Raw genomic sequence first — 23,932 nt, forward strand, 5'->3', positions numbered from 1 at the left:
AAGCTGCAGCTTTGTGAGTGAGCTACACTGTCACTATTTTCTCTGTAAGTGATGTGTCTTTATCCCATGCAGGAGAGTTATTTGTGGGCCAAACACTATTGACGTTCCAGTGATCCCAATTTGGAAACTACTCATCAAAGAGGTTAAGCATTTCTGTTGCTTTTATTTTAGGCTGCTGGGGGATGTAGAGCCTGAAGAGGGAATATAATAGATTCTATGTCTGAATTAGCTTCCCAGTTCTCATTAAGCACATTTCTCTTCCAAATCCTGTTTAAAGCTGCTCCATGAAATGACCATAAATTAATTTATTCTCCATTGTTCCCTATCCTCCATCCCCATGCCTGTATGGCTGTTTGATGCTTCCATATATCTATGTGCTGGGAGCTCATTCTGTTAGCCTTACAAAGGTCAGTGAATGTTTACAAGCTGCACAGGGAATCAAACCTTCCAGGCAAAGTCTGTCTATTAATCAGCAGAGATTAAGTGAACAGCAGCAGCTGATATATGCCTAGAGCTGCAGAGAGGTCCAGTGAGCTCATGTCTCTGGGCACAGCACACATAAAGCATCAGTATCATTTGCAGACAGGAGCTGGCAATGTGTAGCCTAAAGAGAGGGTTTGTAGAGATGTGCCTGTGGTATGCAAGCTCTGTCCTTATGGCACAACCTGCTCTTTTCTCTTGTTACATCTCTTGTAGTGAAGCAAGCAAAACAAGGCTTGGGCTGAGTCATTCACTTCCCAAATAACATCTTATTGGTGCAGATTCTTTTGGCCTTTCTGTCAGATGGAGGTGGTCCAGTCTGATTAGACTGAAGCCACTGCCAACAAAATTAGAAAGGGTGTTGGGAAACACAATGCTTAACTCAACAGCTGTTATTCCATCCCATTCCTAACAGAATGGACTGGCTGGGTACAATGGAGCTATTTAAACACAGCCAGGTCCTGAGGATTGCTCTCTCTCTCTCCAAACAGGTTTTAAATCCATTTTACGTGTTCCAGCTGTTCAGTGTCTGCCTGTGGTTTGCTGAAGATTACATGGAGTATGCCACTGCCATCATAATCATGTCTCTCTTCTCGATTTTTTTGACTGTATATGATCTTAGACAGGTGAGACACCTCAGCTTTTACCATAAGGAGGATTTATTTCTGATGTCTGGGAAGGGCCAGGATGTCAGAGTTGCTCAGAGGTTTAATCTAGTGACACTGTGTAGACGCAGGTGCAATGACCTAGTCTCCTAATCACCATAGCCTCTGTGTGGTTTTTTACCCACATCCTCCCTTCCCCATTCCAGTGCTTTGCTTTGTAACCTTTTATTATACCTTTTCCATAATTAGGGTGGGGAATTTCTTTCTCTGTATGATTGTATAATTCCTGGCAGGGCCAGACCCCAGTTTATAAGAGTGCTCATAACCACGAATAACAAAAGGGAATGGTTGTCAGTAGATGAATTGCATCATGTGAGGAAGATTTAACACTTCTGTGTGTTCTCCTTTTATTTACAGCAATCAGTTAAACTGCACAGACTGGTTGAGTCTCATAACAACATCAGGGTCACTGTCTGCAGAAATAAGGAAGGTGATTCCTGAACACTTCTTTCTTCACTGTCGTTCATTTCTGTAGCCACTTATATCAAACCATAGAATATATAGTATCATATTCCTTCTAGAGCAGTTGGCTCTTCTGTCTCTCAACTCAATTCTGCAGATTGGGTTCATTTGACCTAGAAGCATGTGGTGGCACATCAGTCATATTTGTAACTGTTTGAGCACAGCCTTAGCAAAAACTTTGCATCAAAACAATGTTTTTGGTTTTGCTTTGGTTTATTTTCCCTCTTAAAACAGTACTGACAAAGCCATCCATATAGCCACTAAATGTCTGTGATTCCACCTAATTACTCCATGCAAAGTCTGTTCATTGTCATGGTATTTAAAGCACAATTTAAAAAGATGTAGTCAGACTAAGAACTGTAGATCCATTCTTCTCTGCAGTGGAAGAATAACCATTGGTTGGGCTCCTGGGGTCATGAGAAGGAATTCTGCAGTTCAGATTGACGCCTTGGCTTTTCCAAGTATTGGATGTTGTATTGTTAGGTTCTACTTGTAGCCCTTTGTTTATCAACCACTATACCCACCAATTTAGCAGGTAATTCCATGAAGCACAAAATTTGCCTTACATGTCACAGGTTTCCAAGAGCTGGAATCACAACATCTTGTTCCTGGCGATACGATGATTTTGAAAGAGGGCAAAACTCTTTTACCCTGTGATGCCATCCTGATCAGTGGGCAGTGCACTGTAAATGAAAGCATGTTGACAGGTACAACTCCTCCTTCCCAGGTTTACCATCAAATCATCATTACAGCCCTGTGGCAGCCCTGTGGCATTATAGACAGCAATGCAGGACATACAATGCTATCATGTCAGACCCTTATTATGGTACATAGCTAGCCTAGAAGGAGGTACTTTTGCATGTTTGCTATGATGAAGACAAGATTGTAGTTAGCCTCATCTTATCTAAACAGACAAGATGGACTTCAAGATGAGCAGATCCTTTTCTTCCTTTCTGGGGTGCAGAATTTAGGAATAGATCCTCTGATTAGAAAGAGTGGACAGCAGAATGAGGAGAACAGGAGAAGAAGCAGACACAGAGACTTTCTGAATCGACCAGAAAGTCACAGTTCTGTCATGTTGTGTAAATAAGAAACTCCAGAAACCCTCTTCATTTAGAAAGCTTTGGCTGTCAGAAAATATTTCTTCTGCTTCACCTTAGCATCTGCTCTGACATAAATAGGATATTTGTCAGCTGTCAAGCATTCAGCTGAGGGTTCTTCTTTTTATGAGGAAGGAGGAGTAGGAAATATCACATTTAGTCTGCTTAAGGGAATAGTGTAGGGACCTGCACATGAGGCTCAAGCTAGGTAAGCAACTTGTGGCCATTGAATGGAGTGATGTAACACCAGTTGAGGTGTGTTTTCAAATCTGTTTATCTACAGGCAGTGAAAACAGTCCTTGGACTGATTTTCCTTCTCAGACACACAAAGTTGTACTGATGAAAAGGAAGAGCTTTCCTCTGGCAGAGCTTGCTAGGCTTCAGGCCCTTCTTCTACTCCAAAGGTGTCACAAGAAAGAAGTAACATCCTCTAGCCTGGTTTCTCTAGTAAATACTTTTGACTTACCAGACAGTCGTTTAGGTAATGTATAGTTGAAAGTCAGAAGGCTGATTTTAAGATGTGCTGCAATTTTCCTAACCTGAGCAAATCTTCCCTAGGGGAAAGTATTCCAGTCACAAAGACTCGCTTACCCCAAGCTGATAACTTCATGCCCTGGAGAATGCACTGTGCAGAGGATTACAGAAAACACATCCTCTTCTGTGGAACAGAGGTCATACAGGCCAAGGCAAATGGCAGAGGACCAGTGAAAGCTGTGGTGCTACGAACTGGTCAGTCAACGTTCACTTTACTTTCCCATTCATGCTTTTTCTTATTGAAACAGTCTGACTTAACATGCTCAGTCACATTAAAGCTAAAGGCATTATCCCAAACTCACAGCAGTGAGGTGGGGAATTGACATCCTGGCTTGGGCTGAGCTGTTATGCACTGGTTCTGTTTGCCTGGCATAATGGTCACCAAACCCACTAGTATATGATTACAAAGAAGAGTTTTGCTTTTACTGCTGAGACAGTGAAAAATTACTCCTCCTTAAGGCAAAATAACTTTTTCCTAAGTTCTGCAGAGCAGGTCACATACACTGAAATAAGAGATCTGAGCCTTCTTCAATTACAGAGATTTTGACCTCCCTTTTCTTCTTCTTTTCTTTTCTTATTTTTTTTCAGAGAACTTTTGGAAATGGTTTCCCTTTGAAAGATATTTAGTTTTGTATTTCTTCAGTTACAGAAATTTTGACCTCCCTTTTCTTTTCTTCTTTTTTTTTTTTTTTTCAGAGAACTTTTGGAAATGTTTTCCTTTTGAAACATTTTTCGGTTTGTCTTTCTTCAATTACAGAAATTTTGACCTCCCTTTTCTTTTTTTCTTTTCTTTTTTTTTAATTCCCCAGAGAAATTTTGGAAATGTTTTGCCTTTGAAACATTTTTAGTTTTGTCTTTCTTCAATTTTAGAAATTTTGACCTCCCTTTTCTTTTCTTTTCTTTTCTTTTATTTTCTTCTTCTTTTCTCGTCTTTTTTTTTTTTTTTTTTTTTTTTTTGAGAACTTCTGGAAATGTTTTCCCTTTGAAACATTTTCAGTTTTGTCTTTCTAGGTTTCAACACAGCCAAAGGAGATCTGGTGAGGTCCATTCTCTACCCTAAGCCCATGAACTTCAGGCTGTACAGAGATGCCCTGCGGTTCCTGATGTGCCTCATAGCTCTTGCAGCCATTGGGATGATCTATGCAGTGTGTGTATTTGCACTGAATGGGGTGAGTGCAGGAGGAATGGTCAAACCCAGTTTCAAGAGACCTCTTACTCTTTCATATATGAAAATATGGTCCTTGGCACACTTTCTGAGTGGGCATCTCAATCCAAGAGAGATGTTGGAGGTGCTGGAGCCAGTGCAGAGGAGGGCAAGGAAACTGGGGAAGGGCCTGGAGAATGAATCTTATGAAGAGTGATTGAAGGAGCTGGGGATGGTTAGTTTGAAACAGAGGAGGCTGAGGGGACATCTCATTGCTCTCTACAAGAACATTGTGGAAAGGTTGGTGCTGGTCTCTTCTCACAGGTACTTAGCAATAGAAACAGAGGGAATGGCCTCAAACTGCAACAGGGGAGGTTTAGACTGGACAGTAGGAAAAAGTTTTTCACAGCAAGAGTGGTCAAGCATTGGAATGTGCTGCCCAAGGAGGTGGTGGAGTCACCAACCCTGGGTGTGTTTAAAGGTGGTTTGGATGTGGTGCTTGGAGTTATGGTTTAGGAGTGTACTTTGTGGAGCAGGGTCAATGGTTGGACTTGATGATCCCAGGGATCTTTTCCAACCTGAATGAATCTATGATTCTGTGATTCTGCCTTAGTATATGAGGCCATTTTATAGTGTAATTGAATTTGTGACAGTACACAACCTGTCATGCCTTCAGTTCCAAGGTGCTGGAACCTGCTGTTTCCCACTAAGTAATTTCTTCTAAGGTCTTGGAAAATCCTGTGCAAGCACTGCGTGTCCTATCAGCAGGATGGAGGTGAGGTTAGTGAGGGTAATTAAGGTCTTTTAGTGCACCTAGGGCCCTGTCATTTCAGTCCCTCCATCTCTGGAGAGTTTTCCTGAAACCCTTTTACTCATTGTCATGCATCAAGGTTAGTGTAAGAAATAGCTGTACACTGTAAGCCACAGTTCTCAACCTTTTAAAGCACAATTGCTTTAGAACTTCTTCAAAAACTTCCAAAGAATCATCTCATGCCTTGATAGTTATCTGCCAATGTAAAGTTCAGGTCCTGAGTTGCAAAGCTTCTTTAGACTAATCCACAATCAGCTGGTGTAGAAGATTAATTCCCCTTGGGATATTAAAGACAGTGTGCTTAAGAACATGTCCTAGTGTCTGCTTCACATGTTTTTCTTTCTTTCCTTTATTTTATTTTTATCTTCTTCCTTGTAAAATGTAAAATACATGCTGATGTTATCACAGTAGCTGAAACTCTTTTCAGACTGGGATAAGATTCAGTCACACAGTCTACTCAATGCTTTCTCTCCTGTGAGTGTCTTTATCTAAAGGAGCCATGAGCTTCATTCTAACATAAAATAGATTCAAAATATTATCAAGCTGGTGCTTTCAGTGGTCTGAAACAATAGCAGTGAAGAGAGAAGAGAACATGATGAAAATGTAGCACATCAAATGCAACACGATTTATGGTCAAAGACCCAAGCTCAGAAGCAGTAATAATAGAACTCTGTGATGGTTTGTCTATGCTTCTGAACTGCAAGTTTGCTCTAGTTTGCAGTGTCTCAGTTCTGGGATCCCAGCTTGAAATGCATTCAGTCCTTCAGCAGAATTGTTGACTGCCAAGAATAACAGTGCTGACATTCAGCATGCTGGCAGTCACTTCTACACCAATCTCTAAGCTCCCAAGTTAGAAACAGAACTTTTACTTCCATCTCTCTTCCTAAACATAAACACAGTTTCCTTTCACAATTCCCAGAACACAAAGTCAGAAGCAATCACTTAACTCCTGCATTCTGCCCTCCTTTTCAGCACCATCCCCATATGTCTCACCTGTCACCCTAGCATGGAGCGCAGAGCTGTGCCTGGAGGCAGCTGGATGAATGCCCATAGAAATGGCAGATTCTTGTGTGCTGTGTCATGGGAAACTGGGCTCCACTAAGGGTGCAGTAACCTGGCTGGCTTGTTCTAACTCATGTGCTTTAGAGGAGACTGAGCTCTGCCTGACAGCTTTGTTGGCATGGAGTATGAAGGAAGGCCTGGAGACTGCTCTTAGCAGTGGAGTAGCCTTAAAGCTTTAGGCTAAATCAAAGCAATGAATTCCTTAGGGAGACATTACTGTGGCATTCCAGTATCTGAAGGGGGCCGACAAGAAAGCTGGGAAGGGACTTTTTAGGGTGTCAGGTAATGATAGGACTAGGGGAAATGGAAGAAAAATAGAAATGGGTAGATTCAGATTAGATGTTAGGAAGAAGTTTTTCCCCATGAGGGTGGTGAGACATTGGAACAGGTTGCTCAGGGAGGTGGTGGAAGCCTCATCCCTGGAGGTTTTTGCAGCCAGGCTGAATGTGGCTCCGAGCAATCTGATCTAGTGTGAGGTGTCCCTGCCTCATAGCAGGGTGGTTGGAACTAGATGATCTTTGAGGTCCCTTCCAATCCTAACAATTCATTGATTCTATGAATATGCAGTGGAGCATGGGCAGAAAACAGCACAGCCTGAAGCACTTGCAGTTTAGTGGAGGGAGATGAAGAAGGCTACACTCAGACAATCCAACCAGTGCTTCTTGCTACCCTCTTGCTGAGAATTGCTTTTTGGGTTTGTGCTAGGAGGAGGCAGGAGAAGTGGTGAAGAAGGCTTTGGATGTTATCACTATTGCTGTCCCCCCAGCTCTGCCAGCTGCCTTGACAACAGGAATCATTTATACCCAGAGGAGGCTGAAGAAAAAAGGCATCTTCTGCATCAGCCCACAGAGGATCAACATGTGTGGACAGCTGAACCTCATCTGTTTTGACAAAGTAACTACTATGTGGTGGTTACTCTCTTCCTAGTGATGGGAGCCATGCTAGGGGTGGGAGAGTATGGGGTTTAATCACGCACTTCCACTGGAGCTTAGAAACACTCTGACCAGTCCTGCATACTTCTCTTTGTGTTGTCTGATCAGACCCTGTTGTGAATTGTTGGTTTTCTTGCAATCTCAGAACTGACTGGTAATACTTTTGTTCTGTGCTTTGCTGGCACTTTCTGGACAGTAACTTCTTAAAACAAGTCTTGCTTTTTATTCCTCTTGGAACTCTCATCTGGGAAGTTAATTTAAATGTGCATTTTAACTTAGACTGGCACCTTAACAGAAGATGGCCTGGATCTTTGGGGCTTGCTGCCCTCTGAAAGAAACTGGTAAGCCTCCCTGACACACCAATGGAATTTAAATTTGATGGGATAATGACTGGATTGTCCTCCTATGTGAACAAATCTGAAAGACAATTAATGTCAAACAGCAGTTTGAAGCACCTTGTGTTTACACTTCCAGTATTATTTCTATAGCCTCTGAAAAAAAACCCTCATCACAGGAGTCCAGTCACAGACTTAAAAATGCAGCCACTGTTGTCAGAATTTGGCACAGCATGGCCAGGCAGAGCAAGTCTGCAGCAGACATGCTAGGTCAGATCCCAAAGCTGCAGGTGGCCCAACCCCTTATGACAGGATGCTGCTGTTATCCACAAGGCTGCCACTCAGTTCCTTTCAGTGCCCAGGTTTTCACCCATTTGCATTCCCAGAAACATGCATGCACAAAAATGCTCAAACTTCTATCAGCCTCACAGCTGAAGAGTCCTTGGACAGGCCTCAGGGGAGATATTTTATAATAATCTGTTCCTGTCCATCCCCATGGACTCCTTAACTACACACCTGTTCTGAGGATATATTAGAGGACTTGAGCAGCTCCCTTATGAAGAGAGACTGAGAGCCCTGGGGCTGTTGAGCCTTGAGAAGATAAGACTGAGAGGGGATCTCATCAATGTGGATAAATATCTGAGGGGTGGGTGGGTGGGTCAAGTGGAGGGGGCCAGGCTCTTTTCAGTGGTCCACAGTGATAAGACAAGGAGCAACAAGGTTCAAACTTGAACATAAAAGATTTCACTTCAACACAAGGAGAAACTTCTTTACAGTGAGGGTGACAGAGCACTGGAACAGGCTGCCCAAGGAGGTTGTGGAGTCTCCTTCTCTGGAGACTTTCAAAACCCACCTGGATGCATTCCTGTGCAGACTACCCTACGTGATCCTGCTTTGGCAGGGGGGGATGGACTCAATGATCTCTTGAGGTCCCTTCCAGGCTCTGATATACTGTGAGACTGTGATATGCACCCTAGTCTTTAACAGCTGCATAAGAAGTAGCTCATGGGAAGGACAAGTCCCCAGAAACGTGTTTGTGTCTGACCATGGAATAGGATTTCAGCAGTGCCCTAGCAGTCAGATGTTGTTTGCCATTACTTGATGGTAATTTTTGCATTCTCTTTCTCCTTAGCTTCCAGGACATTCACATCTTCCCTGGGGACCACAGCCTCCCTTGGGGGCCAGTATTCAGAGCAATGGCAGTTTGTCATTCACTAATTGCTTATGAGGGCAAGATCCAAGGAGACCCTCTGGATGTGAAAATGTTTGAGGCCACTAACTGGGTAAAGCTGGGTTTTGGTTTTATGCAGAGAGTGATGGGGAGTTTTGTGCAAATAGCCACTTCCCACACACAACTAAAAGAGCTTAAAGATAGAAGAGCTTTGTCATGATCAGGTTTTTGGAGGAATGTTCCTTGTTTCAGCCTAGAGCCTTCAACTAGGGGTACTTTGAGTCCTTAGCTCATTTGATTGGAATTGGTGGATATATGTAAACTCCACTGGTTATCAACTCTGACTGTAGCTATTGCCACATAGCAAGAAGTCCCAAGTGTGATTTATACACAGATTAAGGCTGCTTTTACAGAACATGTGTGATTTATACACAGGTTAAGACTGCTTTTACAGATTATGCTTGATTTATACACAGATTAAAACTGCTTTTACAGAACATGTAGATTTCTGCCACCTTTGAGCTATACAGGGCTCTGACAGCTGATTCTGTCAATGTGGAGATACTTCCACCAATTCAGAAATCCCATGCCCCTGTTAAAGCACTCTGCTTTGTGTCTTTGTCCCTTTACCTGCCAACAGCCATCAGTGCTGCCATTTACCCTCTGATGAGTTGTAGAGGGGAAGGAATGAGCACTTAGGAAAACTAAAAGGCTGCCAAACTGAGATGGAAAAGAAGAAAATAACCCATACCTAATCACCCGGTGGAAGGTACAGCCCCAGGACATTGCTGATGCAGGACAAGAGATTCAGGGCAGGGTTAGTTGGTTGTGTGGGTGACAACATCTGTACTTAACACCTGCTTGGTTTGTACCTGCAAAATATGCAAACCAGGCAAATTTCAAGGAATAGATTATCTGGTAATGACAGGAGTTAGTGGTGTTGGTTTTTTTTTTTTCCCCCGAGGGATCACTTTGCCATCTCAGCCTTAGGCAACCTACCAAAGTTACAAATTAAACATGAGCTAGCCTGTTAAATAATTCTTGTTAAATAAATAATAGATAAATAACCCTGTGCCCTTTCACACCATAAGATATATTTGTTCCTCGCAGTCATGTTGTGATGATTAAAAAAAAAACCAAAAAATCCAGCTGATTTGTGGAGTGCTTTGAGAGCAGAGGACTTCCTACGTTCGTACAAACTCTTATTTATTATTTTTTCCATTGGGTCTAGATTATAACCAAAGATTTTTGCATATTTAGGTGGGTTGCAATGAAGAAAGGGTTTTATGTCAGTGAGAGGACATCATCTGTTTGCTGTGTGAGAGGACACCAGTATCTTAGTGCAGCTAGGGAAGCTGTGGATTTGATTGCCAAGGGAGGCAGAGGGTTTTCCATTACTGGAGCTTTTTAGTGTGAGATCAGACAGACCCTCCCCTCAGGATGAATAAGATACCTTGTTCTGAGGGAAGGAAATCTCTGAATAATTCCTTTGAAGTTCCTCTCAGCTCTGATCTGAAAATTCTTTTTGTTTTCAATACACAGGTGATAGATGATGCCAGTGGACACCAGATGGAAGGTCAAGGAGTCACACATGCCACCGTGGTTAGACCTGGGCCAAAAGCCAGCAGTGTAAGCTGTTTGCAAAATCCACATTCATGATCAAGTCACACTGTCAGTGTCAGAGTTTAACTTTCAGAGAACAAATGCTTAGTTGTCCAAGCCCAAGACAGCTCTTTCAGACTTTATCTTTCTTTTACTGCCTGCAGAGAGATTACCTTGCTCCCTCCAATTAAAAAGAGATGCTCAGGGGAGCCTTACTGCTCACACCAGAAGCAGAGGGATGCTGGGTGACAGATTGCACAGCTCAGGAATTTGCCTGTCTTGGTGGCTCAAGACTCCAGTCCAAATTCATCTGGGTGGTGAAGATCTCTAAAAGCACTTGAGAATGCAGTAGAGCCTGGTAGCTCATGTCAGAGTTACTGGTGACATACACCAAAGGGGTGTGTTCAGACAACCATTTACCCTGTGCAAGACCAGTGTAAGACCTGGGAGTCTTGTCAGAGAAACAGGAGTGAGTTCCTTTCAGTAAACTACAATAGTCTGCTAAAACTGTTAGTGAACTTTTCCTACTGCTTAAGCTAAATATTTCTGTATTTAGCATTCACCCCCTCTTTTTTCTGCCAGTCCTTGCTGTCCCACTGGGACAAACCAGCCCATTATATGTGGTTAGCTTCTTACCATGGCCCAAAGGACAGACCTAGAGAAGGGCAGATTTAGATTGGATGTTAGGAACAAGTTCTTTACTATAAGGATGGTAGATCACTAGAACAGGATGCCCAGGGAGGTGGTTGAAGTCCCATCCCTGGAGATATTCAAGGTGAGGCTTGACAAGGCCCTGGACAATCTGATCTAGTTGGGGATACCCCTGCTGACTGTGGGGTGGTCAGACTGGATGACCTTTGGTGGTCCCTTCCAGCCTGGACTATTCTATGAAAATCCTTTGACCTGAGTTTAAAATCCTTGCTGCAGTATCTACCTCACTTGCTTTTCTCCTAGGCTCCAGTGGAAGGCATCACCATTTTACATCAGTTTCCATTTTCCTCAGCCTTGCAAAGGATGTCTGTCATTGCTCAGGAGATTGGTGGGGAACAAGAAGTCTTCACTAAAGGGGCTCCAGAGATGGTTGCCACGTTATGTAGAGCAGAAACAGGTAAATGACATTTATAAATGCATTCCTAGAAACACATCTGTGTAAATGACTTTTGATGGTGCTATGAAGTGGAAGGTCCAGATGACGCTTCTGGGTCTACAGGATTATACCTCAGCCTGAAAAGTCAGTCTTTCTGTTGTGCTCCAAGTCTAGGACTAAGTTCTCATAGAGCCCTTCCCAGCAGAGAAAGACTGCTAAGAGACAAAAGCAAGAACCAACTCTTGTCCAAGGTGTACAGTCTCTGCCAGGAGAGGTATTTGGAAAAACTGTCAGCTGGTTCAGAATACACCAAAAAAAATTAAAAGTTTTCTTTTCTCTAAGCCTTTGGAAGGCAGCTAGAAGAGCACAGCTCCTCATAACACACCAGAAGAAGGGAAGTCTTTGCAGATTAGTTTAGTACAAAGTGACAGGGGAAAGGTAATAATTTTCTTTCTGAAGTTAAATTCATCAGTTTTGCTTGATGTCCTTGGTCTGTTGGTAGACTCTAGGTCTAAAGACCTTGGAGTTCCAGTGAACAGCAAGTTCTCCATGGGACAGCAATGTGCCCTTGTGGCCAAGAGAGCCAATGGTATCCTAGGGTACAACATGAAAAGTATGCCCAGCAGGTCTAGGGAGGTTCTTCTCCCCCCCTACTCTGTGCTGGTGAGACCACACCTGCAATCCTGTGTCCAATTTGGGGCTCCCCAGTTCAAGACAGACAGAGAACTGCTGGAGAGAGTCCAACAGAGAGCCAGGAGGGTGATTAGGGGACTTGAGCATCTTCCCTATGAAGAGAGACTGAGATCCCTGGGGCTGTTTAGTCTGGAGAAGACAGGGAGGTGTCAGTAAATATCTGAGGGGTGGGTGTCAAGTGGAGGGGGCCAAGCTCTTTTTGGTGGTGCACAGTAATAAGACAAGGAACAACAGGTTCAAGCTTGAACATAGAAGATCTCACCTCAACCTGAGGTGAAACTTCTTTACAGTGAGAGTGTTCCAGAGCCCTGGAACAGGCTGCCCAGAGAGGTTGTGGAGTCTCCTTCTCTGGAGACTTTCAAAACCCACCTGGATGCATTCCTGTGTGGACTACCCTGTGTGATTCTGCTGTGGCAGGGGGGTTGGACTGGATGATCTCTGGAGATCCCTTCCAACCTCTGATGTACTGTGACACCTGCCCTCTGTGACAGGACCCTTCCCTGCTTGAAGGCTTCCTTTCACTTGAAAGCTGTCAAGTGCCCTGATGATCTGTCCTTTCCTCTTTTGAACAGTCCCATCCAACTTTGAAAGCAAGCTCCTGTTCTACACAGCACAGGGCTTTAGGGTCATCGGACTGGCATGTAAACCTCTACAGGCAGGGAAGCAATCTGCTGATCTCATGAGGTAAGCCATGGACTGCTTCCTAGCAGCAGCTTTCAGCAGCAGGCTGGTGGTGCCTCACATGACTACAACACCCCTGCCAAGAAATGGGCTGCATGTTGTAGGGTTTGGATTTGCCCTTCCCTCCTCCCCCAGCAATTGGACATTCACCCCCAGAATGGAGAGTTACCTCCAGGATAAATCACCAGACTAGCTCAGAAAGGTTTGGAAGCAAAATGAAGCTATATTTACAAGAAGTGAGATAAATCTGAAATTCTATAGGGTGATAAGACATGTGCAAAATACGTTTACAGATATTTTCTGTACTCAACAATCAGAAGCAAGCCCCTGGGCAGCCCAGAGGGACTGCTAGCAATCTTCTCCCTTCCCTGCTACCTTCAGAGATACAATATGAGTCAGTTGAACAAATAGAAGGTCAAAAGGGAGATAAGGGAGTAAGCCATGCAAGCAAAAGGTGCAGAGAGAGAAGCAAAAAGGGAAGAGAACTTCTGTGCAACCAGCTATAAGCTATCCAGTGAAATGAATGGAATGATATAAACTTATCAGTTATTATTATTCTGTGTCCAATCCCTAATTTTATTTACAAGTAGGAATGAGGCTGAAGTGCCAGCTCCAAACCATAACACCTGTATTACAGAGTTTTGTTTGATTCAGGCCAGAGGGAATCTGGTATTTAAATCTGGGTATAGGTCTGTCTGAGGATGGGTAGAGGGCACTTCACCATGCCATGGTTATAGCACAGGCCCAGAATCACAGAATCACAGAATCAATAAGGTTGGAAAAGACCTCAAGGATCATCAAAGTCCAACCTGTCACCCAAGACCTCATAACTTTGTATCACCAGAGGAAGCATAACTCTAGTACACTCTGTAGTCTAGCACACCCCTCCCTCAGTCTGTTGTTTCCACCAGTCTCCTTGCAAATTTATTTAGGCTTTCAGCTGAAGAGAAGTTTTGGTTTGGTTGGTTGGTTGGATTTTTCTCTTTTGGATTTTTGTTATGCTGGCTCCTTGTTGAAGGGGAGGCAGCAGGTGACCCCCATGCCACCAGCACACCTCCTAAGGTGTGTTTGTTGTACACTTCTCAAATGAGAGGGACTGGTGTGCATGGACTTTCCAAATCAGACCAGCAGAGTTTGTGAATCTTGCAGGAAACTCAAGCTGCTTTTTCATGCTGGAAAAAGATGCTGCATGAATGGAAACCAGTCTAACTTATCCATCAGGCCTCATGTTGGCATGTGGAGTAGATAGCTCAAAACTGACTCTTTGGATTTGGTAATTAGGCAAACATGAGCTGGAAGCTGGCTATGTACAGAACTCATTCTACAAGCTGTGTAGGGGGAAGTTTAGGCTTGATCTTAGAAAGAAGTTCTTCACAGAAAGACATTGGCCATTGGAATGGGCTGCCCAGGGAGGTGGTGGGGTTCATATCCCTGGAGGTGTTTAAGAAAAGCCTGGATGAGGCACTTAGTGCCATGGTCTGGTTGATTAGTTAGGGTTGGGTGATCAGTTCGATTTGATGATCTTGGAGGTCTCTTCCAACCTGGTTGATTTTGTGATTCTGTGAGAACAGGGAAAGAAAATAACAGAAGGATGAAAAAAACAAGTGAAGATCCTCCAGACACAACCAGCACCACTTGCTGCCAGTGGCAAGCAAGCCCTGATGGTGTTGAAATGGAATCACAAAAGACAGCCAGCCTGGGACTGGTGACAACAAGCTACTTTAATTCATTGGAGTTAGGTGGGATGACCAGCAGTTATAACTGGCTATTAGCAAATTCAATGCAAAACCAGGCCAAAGGCTAAAAGAAGAATTAAATCTACCTGTCTTTTCTTCACCATTAGGGAAGAGGTAGAATCTGATCTGGCATTCCTGGGTCTGCTGATAATGGAGAATCGACTAAAGAGGGAGACAAAGCCTGTCCTGGAAGAGCTCAGTGCTGCTCACATCAGGAGTGTTATGGTCACAGGTATCTACAAAGGGTGAATTATTTATGTGGCCACTGGCCCATGCAGGGAGTTCAGTGATGTTTGAGTGAATAGTCTGCTGCTTTGTGACAACTTCACCAGGCTGTGTCAGATACCCAACTCTTAATCTGTCCCACTTTCACCAGAGATCAGAGCCTTCCTCTTCCGTTGATGGTTTCCAGTGAGTCCATTTGTTCTCCCTGGTAAGGATATCAGATTATGTGCATAAAGATATGTTAGGCAAGATCCCATCTTTATAGGGCCTCGTGAAATCCTGTTAGAAATGAGCAGGGATGGAGCATGGGTGCCAGGACAAGTCACTGGACCTTGTGACATCTGGTAACTCATGCCTATCATCCCTATTTATTGAATTTTTTTCTTGAAGGGCTACTTTGGATCCAGATAGAAAAACCCCTAGTTTTGCCATGGACATTTTCCCAAGAGTGACACAGATCTTCTCTTCTTGGGCTTTACCCCTTTCAGCACTCACCCTACACTAAAGCTATCTGAAGCCAACTGATGGGAATCAGTGATACTAGCAGCAGTTTTGCACTGAATCCCTTCTTGTTTCCTTCAGGCTGAATGAAAGTATTTCACCTCCAGATGTGTGTCGGTGTGAGCTGAAATTCCCCCCCCACCAACAATAACCAGGCTAGCTCAGTCTGGAAGCAAATGAAGGCTGTATTTACAAGCAGAGTCTGAAATCTACGATGAAATGCAATGAATATGTACAAATATACAAAATTCACAACACTTACAAATATATACAATCAACAGAAAAGCACAATCGATCTCCCTTTGCTTCCCCCCAAGGGGACCCTCCCAAAGGGGCCTCTCTCTCTCCCAGGAGCTTCCCCCCAGACCCCCCTGGACAGAGAAGCAGAGTTAGTTAAGCAGAAAGTTGTTAACTTAGCTGCCAAGGTCAGTGTGTTATCTTCAGCCGGAAGAGAAGAAGAAAACAGCAGCCAGACAGCCCAGCAACTGCCCCCACTGCCGAACACAGAATGTGCAGAGTGCCTACTTTGTTTTGGGTAATAGTTCTTAAACATTTCTATCTATCCAATGGAAGTGTTTAGAACAATCGTTATTTTGCTTTCTTACACCCAATAGTGACTTATTTACATTCTTTCACTTTCTCTGTTCTGAACTTTGCAAGGAAAAATTAAAAAGACAGTTTCAAACCATCACAGTCCACCCCTTCTAAACAATTCCATTGGCTGCTACTACCATTTATCTAATCTAAAATAATATCTACAACAATAGGTGAATAAAGACCATAGTCCATTCCGGCTACCTCAGATGTAGATGATTCAAAAGAGTCAAATCACAGGAAAAACAGCAAACAGCTTGTTTCCTCGCAGATGGAGCAAAGAAAGGAACAGGGACTCTCAGGTGACTCAGGGCTCTCAGGGTTCGGGCACCGTAGATCTCATGAACTCTCCTCTTGGGCGCGATGCTGTATCTGCGCAACACTCTGAATTTAACCTCTCTCAGCCAAAGTTAGATTTCTTTGTGGAATACACTGAACTTCACCATTTTCTTGCATCACCCAATAGGTGTGACCAGGACCTTCAGCAGAAACCACCCCTCGGACAGGTTTGGCCTCTCCTGAAGGAGAAAATACCCAAACAGTTTTGCCTAACAGATTCTTTTCTCTGATAACAGGAACTCTATCACCTTCTTCCTTTCGCAACAAATCTGATTGGGCAGGTCCAGCTCGATTCACTGAACCTCTACTATTCACCAACCAGGTTGCTTGTGCTAAATGTTTCTCCCAGTTTTTCAAAGATCCACCCCCCATGGCTTTGAGAGTGGTTTTCAGCAAACCGTTGTAGCGTTCGATCTTCCCTGCAGCTGGTGCATAGTAGGGAATGTGGAATATCCACTCGATGCTGTGCTCTTTGGCCCAGTTTTTTACAAGATTGTTCTTGAAATGAGTTCCGTTGTCTGACTCAATCCTCTCTGGAGTTCCGTGTCTCCACAGGATTTGTCTCTCCAGGCCAAGAATGGTGTTACGTGCAGTTGCATGAGGAACTGGATAAGTTTCCAGCCATCCAGTGCTCGCCTCTACCATAGTCAGCACATACTGCTTACCAGATGGAGAACGAGGTAGAGTGATGTAGTCAATCTGCCAGGCTTCACCATACTTGTACTTGGACCATCGGTCACCGTACCACAAGGGCTTGATCCGCTTTGCCTGCTTAATAGCAGCACAAATGTCACAGTCATGGATGACTTGTGTGATAGCATCCATGGAAATGTCAATGGATCTGTCACGAGCCCATCGGTAGGTTGCATCTCTGCCTTGATGTCCTGACGAGTCATGGGCCCACCGAGCTAAGAACAGCTCACCTCGGTGTTTCCAGTCAAGATCAGGATCAGGATCAGAGTTTGTGTCCACCTGGGAAACTCTTGCAGCTAGATCTGCCTGATGGTTGTGTTGTTGTTCCTCTGTAGCTTTGCTCTTAGGAATGTGAGCATCGATGTGTCTCACTTTCACTGGGATTCTCTCAATGCGAGCAGCAATGTCTTGCCACAGATCTGCAGCCCAGATCGGCTTTCCTTTCCTCTGCCAGCCATTCTTCTTCCAGTCTTTCAGCCAACCCCACAAGGCATTGGCTACCATCCACGAGTCGGTGTAGAGATAAAGCTTTGGCCATCTCTCACGTTCAGCTATGTTAAGAGCTAGCTGGACAGCTTTTACCTCTGCGAATTGACTGGATTCTCCTTCTCCATCTCTCGCTTCTGCAACTCTGCGCGTTGGACTCCACACTGCAGATTTCCATCTCCGCTTGTTCCCAACAAGACGACAGGAACCGTCTGTGAACAAAGCATATCTCTTTTCATCATCAGACAGATCACTGTAAGGAGGAGCTTCCTCAGCACGAGTTACTCTCTCCTCTGGAGGTTTTGCACAGCTTGTGCCTTCTGGCCAGTTTGTGATCACCTCCACCAAACCAGGCCTTTCGAGATTTCCCATTCGAGCTCTCTGTGTTATCAGAGCCATCCACTTAGACCAGGTAGCATCTGTTGCATGATGTGGTGAAGAACCTTTGCCTTTGAACATCCAATTCAGAACTGGCAATCTAGGAGCTAGAAGAAGTTGTGACTCAGTTCCAATCACTTCAGAAGCAGCTTTCACTCCTTCATAAGCAGCTAAAATCTCTTTCTCTGTTGGAGTGTAGTTTGCCTCTGAGCCTCTGTAGCCACGACCCCAGAAACCAAGAGGACGTCCTCGTGTCTCCCCTGGAGCTCTTTGCCATAAGCACCAGGTTGGACCATTGTCACTCGCGGCCGTGTACAGAATGTTCTTAATGTCTGGACCAGCTCGGACAGGTCCCAGACCCATCGCTTGGACTACCTCTCGCTTGATCTGGTCAAAGGCTGCTTGTTGCTCAGGACCCCATTGGAAACTGTTTCTCTTTCGAGTCACATCATAGAGAGGTTTCACAATCTGACTGTATCCAGGAATGTGCAGTCTCCAAAATCCCACTATGCCTAAGAAACGCAGAGTTTCTTTCTTGTTGATGGGATTTGCCATGGTGGAGACTCTGTTTATCACATCCATTGGGATGTGACGGCGACCGTCTTGCCACCGCACTCCCAGAAACTGGATTTCTCTGGCAGGTCCTTTCACCTTGTCTCGCTTGATAGCGAAACCAGCTTGCAAGAGAATGTCAAGGATTTTGTTACCTTTCTCAAAGACTTCTTCAGCAGTCTCACCCCAGACGATGATGTCATCGATGAACTGAATGTGTTCTGGAGCTCCACCTTTCTCCAAAGCATCATGGATCACTGCATGGCAGATGGTTGAACTGTGAATCCACCCCTGGGGCAAACGATTGAATGTGTACTGAATGCCTCTCCAGGTGAAAGCAAACTGAGGCCTGCATTCCTCTGCTATGGGAATAGAGAAGAAAGCATTAGCAATGTCTATGGTAGCATACCATTTGGCCTGCTTGGATTCCAGCTCATATTGGAGTTCCATCATGTCTGGTACAGCTGCACTCATGGGTGGAGTTACTTCATTCAAGGCACGGAAATCAACTGTCAGACGCCACTCTCCATTCTGCTTTCTCACAGGCCAGATTGGACTGTTGAAAGGTGAATGAGTTTTGCTGATGACCTTCTGACTCTCCAACTGACGAATCAAGTTTTGAATGGGCACCAAAGAGTCACGGTTGGTTCTGTATTGTCTGTGATGCACAGTTTGAGAAGCAACCGGCAGCTTTACATCCTCTATCTCATGTTGTCCCACAACTGCAGATTCATCTGAAAGCTCAGGTCTAATGGACAACTTCAATTTTCCTCCATCAATTTCTACAGTTGCTATTCCAAAAGCCCATTTGTAACCCTTAGGGTCTTTAAAACGCCCTTCTCTCAGAAAGTCAATTCCCAAAATACAAGGTGCATTAGGACCTGTTACAATAGTATGTTTCTTCCACTGCTTCCCAGTTAAACTTATGTCAACCTCTATCTTAAACAAGTCTTGAGATCCACCAGTGACTCCCTGAATAGTTATAGATTCTCCCCCTTGATAATTTGATGGTATGATGGTGCACTGAGCTCCTGTGTCAACCAAGGCCCTGTACTTCTGAAATTTTGAAGTGCCAGGCCACTGGATGTACACATCCCAATAGATTCTGTTATCTCCATTATCCCTTACCTCCCCCTGGCGGAAGGCAGGGCACCCCTAATGGTGGGGATTACCTCCACATGTACAGCTGGCACAATGTCCAGCACCAGAATTAGGATCACTGTTGGAGCTATCAGAGTTGTTCTGGGAAACTGAGGAAGCGACAGCTACCCTCCTGGTATTGCTACCTCGGGATCTGCCCCTCTGCAGCTCCCGTAACCTCTTGAAAAGATCAGAAGTTGGTTGACCATCCCATCTGTTCATGTTCTCACCAAACTGATCACGTAGAGTTATCCAGATACTGCCACGTGATTGCCTCTGCTGTCTGTTTTGGTTTGACCTATTCTGGAACAGCCTCCTTGGAGCACGTCTGTTCCTAACAGCTGAAACTTGTATCCATCTGGAGGAAGAGGAATCAGAATCATCCCCCTTCATCAAGTTGGATATGGAGGTTTTAAGTTCCTCCTTCAGCTCTTTCATGCAATTCTTTATCTCTCCAGACAGAGTTTCAATGGCTGAAACCAAAGAAGTACGTGCAAGACTATCCTCCAACTGCCTCATTTGGTCAGTGAAATGGCCAACAGTGGGAGGCACTCCACCATAATTTCTTGCCACAATCCTGCTTGCCAGAATAGTAGCATAATTAGGAGGAGCAAGCTTAATGAGCTTTTTGGCAAGGCCTGTTCCAACAGGAATTTCATCAGGATTTAGAGTCTTATGATCTCCATACATTACTTCTCTCACAGCAAATTCTCTCAGATGCTTGATTCCCTCAGCTATTGTGGTCCAAGGCTTAGGGTTCCATGGTAAATCATCTCTGCTGGGGTACCTCAGCGAGACTGCCAGTAGGAGGCGTGCCCACAGAGAAACTTTACCAATGCACCTGCCTAGGTGCCTGTCTATGCCTGTATCCTTTGAGAGCATCCCCAGCTGAAAGGCTGACTTGTCACCTACCACCAATGCTGGGGCTCTCATATCAAAACACCTGGCTAGCCAAGACAGGACTGGCTCATTATCTCCTCTGATGTAATCCTTCCTCACATGTCTAATTTCCTGGGTGCATTAGCTGACTGTATGTCATCCTCATCATCATCATCATCATCATCATCATCATCCTGAGGTCGCTGTCCTCATAATCCTGTTGTAATCCTCCGTTGAATTTCCTTGAGTTCAGAGGCTCTGCCAGCAGTTGCTAATCTACCAGGGTCTACATCCTGACCTACATCTCCATCATCCATGTGGGGTCTCAAGAGGTCTACCAGAGTTTTAAGGCTAACCCTCTCTTCCTCACCAGAAGGATCTTTCTTAACAGAGGGACCCTGAGTAGAAGGACCCTCATCTCCATCTGCACCATCTCCTGCAGCATCTGCATCTCCTCCTGCAGCTCCTTTACACTTTCTGGTTACAGTGGCCACCAGATTTACTGGATTGGTTTTCACATTCACAGCAGAGTTGGAAGAGCAAGTAGCCTTATGTCTTTCTTGACACAGTGCTATCAGTAGCCATATGATTATTCCAAGAAGCAACAAAATTAAGGCAAGCACAAGATATCTAGGGTACCACTGGTTCCAAAGACCCTCTGTAGTTGTAAGAGGAGTAACAAACTCATATGTGTCTGCTAGCAGATCCATAGTTGAGTTACCATAGCTTCTTAGCCCAATAAGACCATAACAGAATTCACCAACATTCAGTAACTTGTTCTTAACCCAAAGAAACGACTTATATGCCACATATCTCACAATCTTGTCTATCATGCAAGAAACGGCCCATCTGTAAACAATCACACTGATAATAGATGAAATAGAATGACTCAGAACCCAAAACAGCTTCATTTTGCTCCCTAATCTGAGCAGAAATAAATCACAAGCAATCGAGCCCCACGTTGGGCGCCAAAAATAAAAAGTGTGTCGGTGTGAGCTGAAATTCCTCCCCCACCAACAATAACCAGGCTAGCCCAGTCTGGAAGCAAATGAAGGCTGTATTTACAAGCCGAGTCTGAAATCTACGATGAAATGCAATGAATATGTACAAATATACAAAATTCACAACACTTACAAATATATACAATCAACAGAAAAAGCACAATCGATCTCCCTTTGCTTCCCCCCAAGGGGACCCTCCCAAAGGGGCCTCCCTCTCCCAGGAGCTTCCCCTCAGACCCCCCTGGACAGAGAAGCAGAGTTAGTTAGAGCAGAAAGTTGTTAACTTAGCTGCCAAGGTCAGTGTGTTATCTTCAGCCAGAAGAGAAGAAGAAACAGCAGCCAGACAGCCCAGCAACTGCCCCCACTGCAGAGCGCAGAATGTGCAGAGTGCCCACTTTGTTTTGGGTAATAGTTCTTAAACATTTCTATCTATCCAATGGAAGTGTTTAGAACAATCGTTATTTTGCTTTCTTACACCCAATAGTGACTTATTTACATTCTTTCACTTTCTCTGTTCTGAACTTTGCAAGGAAAAATTAAAAAAACAGTTTCAAACCACCACAAGATGAAAATGAAAAGATTTCCTTTCCAGATGGAAATGCATTCAATTGTTGAGACTGGCCCCACCTGCAGGCTTTTGAACTTCAGCAAAAACTTTCTTAGGCACAGATACAGAAATCTTACGGAATCTTGTGGATATGTTGGAAAACTTGGAATTCAGGAAAAGGCTAATGCTTTCTCCATAAACAATTCCTCATTGCAGACACTTTTAGATAGCATTCCTCTTGATTTTTCTAGGTGACAACATGCAGACAGCTGTAACCATTGCCAAAAATGCTGCGATGATTTCTCCAACAGACAGAGTAATTCTCGTGGAAGCAAACAAAACACCTGGAGCTTTTTCAGCATCTATAACCTGGAAACCACTAGAAGAAAACAAACCTGAAGCTGATGGAAGACTGGTGAGCATATAAGGAGCAGGTATTGAGCAGCAGGAAAACAAACTAAAGTGGAATGCTTTAAAGAACACGGCAGGATTATGCTGGTGTAACAGAGACCAGTCATTTACCACTCTCTACATGTCAGAATGTTATGTGCTAGGAAAGTGTTTGAAAAGAAGGGATTTTTGTAAAAATGTGCTCCCCCTAGAGCTTCCACCCTAGCATATTACCTTGTGAGCATGTTTTTCTTAACTACTTAGCTCGGTCTGAGAGCAGCTTTGCAGAAATATGGGAAGGATTTGTCTCTAGCCCCCATGCTTAGCTGATGCCACCTTAAAGCATGTTGCCTTTCCCTGCAAGGTACATTTGATAGTGTAGCTATGGACTTAAAACCTGTGGAACTGCACTGAATGAACCAGCCCTGTTCAAGCAGGTAGGGAGTGAGCACTTCCCAAAGCCTGCAGAATTAAAACACACACTAACTGTTGAGAAACTGCATATGCACAGTGGACCACAATAGCTATGTTAAGAAGTTATGCTTCACCACGCATCTCCACAAAGAAACCGAGACAAAGACCAGCTGTTCTCTTCCTGAAGGGTGTGACTGAAGGTGCTGAGCCTTCTATGAGGAGCATTAGAGTCAGGCTAGTGGTCAGGAATCTCTTCAGGAGCTGCTGAGAGGCTCCTTTCTACCAACGCTCAGGCTGAGAAGCAGCTTCATTGTATTTCACCTCAAAAGACAACACTGAAGGCCAGCTTTTAAGACATAAGAAAGACCCATTTCACACTGAAATTAATGGTATTGTATGCCTAAATCCCTTTACAAATCCAGACAAAGGCAATAGGCCTCCCAGAGTCTTCACATGTGCGTGTGCCCTTCCCATGGTATGTCCTTTTCTTTCTCTGTAGTAGTGCTGCTGCACACAGTAGCTTTTGAGAGCCTGGGAGCAGCACTCATTCTGTCTTGTTCTGTAGGAGGATGACAGCCAGAGGGAAAGAAGAATCAGGCTGGCATTGGGATCAGGCCAGTATCATTTTGCCATGAGTGGAAAATCTTACCAAATTATAACACAGCACTTCAGGCACTTACTTCCAAAGGTAAGATCTGGATTATTTAAGTAGAATTGTCTAGTTGAGTGGCATCCCTGCCCATGGCAGACAGGTTAGATTGGATGATCTCTAAGGTCTCTTCCAGCCTAAGCTGTTCTGTGATGCTATGAATTGCCATCCAGTAGATAAAGACTGTCCTGATGTAATTAGATGAACAGATCTGTACCAGGACATCTTTTGGGAACAATTCTAACCCTGCCATACTTACAGGCTTAATGAATCTCTGATACTAACTTATGGAGAAGAATCTGAAAAGCTAGATTGTTTCTGCACCTGAAAAGAGCAGCCCTGCCTTATGGTGTGAGGACATGACTTAAAAGAGGTGTCCTTATCTCTGGCCCTTGCACAGCTCTGATTCTGTCACATTTTGGATAGCAGGAGAAAATGTGGTATTACACAGCATGTGATTCAGCAGGACTTTTCTGTTTGATGGAAAGGATAGCACCATGAGTTCTCTTCTAGTAGTTCTCTGCCAGGTAGTCTGTGTACATCAGGTAACTCACATGACACAGAATCACAGAATTAACCAGGCTGGAAAAGACCTTCAAAATCATCAAGTTCAACCTATCACCCAACACCATCTAATCAACTAAACCAT

At 44.2% G+C, this 23,932-nt stretch overlaps 1 protein-coding gene across 1 annotated transcript in view; it reads left to right on the forward strand.

The window, feature by feature from the left end:
- The window catches only part of ATP13A4 (ATPase 13A4), a 55,072-nt gene that overhangs the window by 18,379 nt on the left and 12,761 nt on the right, over window positions 1-23,932 (forward strand). The window contains exons 6-20 of the mRNA XM_054385805.1: window positions 73-142; window positions 972-1,106; window positions 1,503-1,575; window positions 2,183-2,314; window positions 3,266-3,436; window positions 4,253-4,410; window positions 6,964-7,152; window positions 7,470-7,531; window positions 8,658-8,808; window positions 10,239-10,325; window positions 11,253-11,406; window positions 12,651-12,762; window positions 14,603-14,727; window positions 22,082-22,245; window positions 23,200-23,322. Of these exons, the coding sequence (XP_054241780.1) occupies window positions 73-142; window positions 972-1,106; window positions 1,503-1,575; window positions 2,183-2,314; window positions 3,266-3,436; window positions 4,253-4,410; window positions 6,964-7,152; window positions 7,470-7,531; window positions 8,658-8,808; window positions 10,239-10,325; window positions 11,253-11,406; window positions 12,651-12,762; window positions 14,603-14,727; window positions 22,082-22,245; window positions 23,200-23,322 (1,906 nt within the window). The remainder of the gene's footprint in view (window positions 1-72; window positions 143-971; window positions 1,107-1,502; window positions 1,576-2,182; window positions 2,315-3,265; window positions 3,437-4,252; window positions 4,411-6,963; window positions 7,153-7,469; window positions 7,532-8,657; window positions 8,809-10,238; window positions 10,326-11,252; window positions 11,407-12,650; window positions 12,763-14,602; window positions 14,728-22,081; window positions 22,246-23,199; window positions 23,323-23,932) is intronic.

The sequence above is a fragment of the Indicator indicator genome, chromosome 13, assembly GCF_027791375.1.
Source record: "Indicator indicator isolate 239-I01 chromosome 13, UM_Iind_1.1, whole genome shotgun sequence".
NCBI lineage: Eukaryota > Metazoa > Chordata > Aves > Piciformes > Indicatoridae > Indicator > Indicator indicator.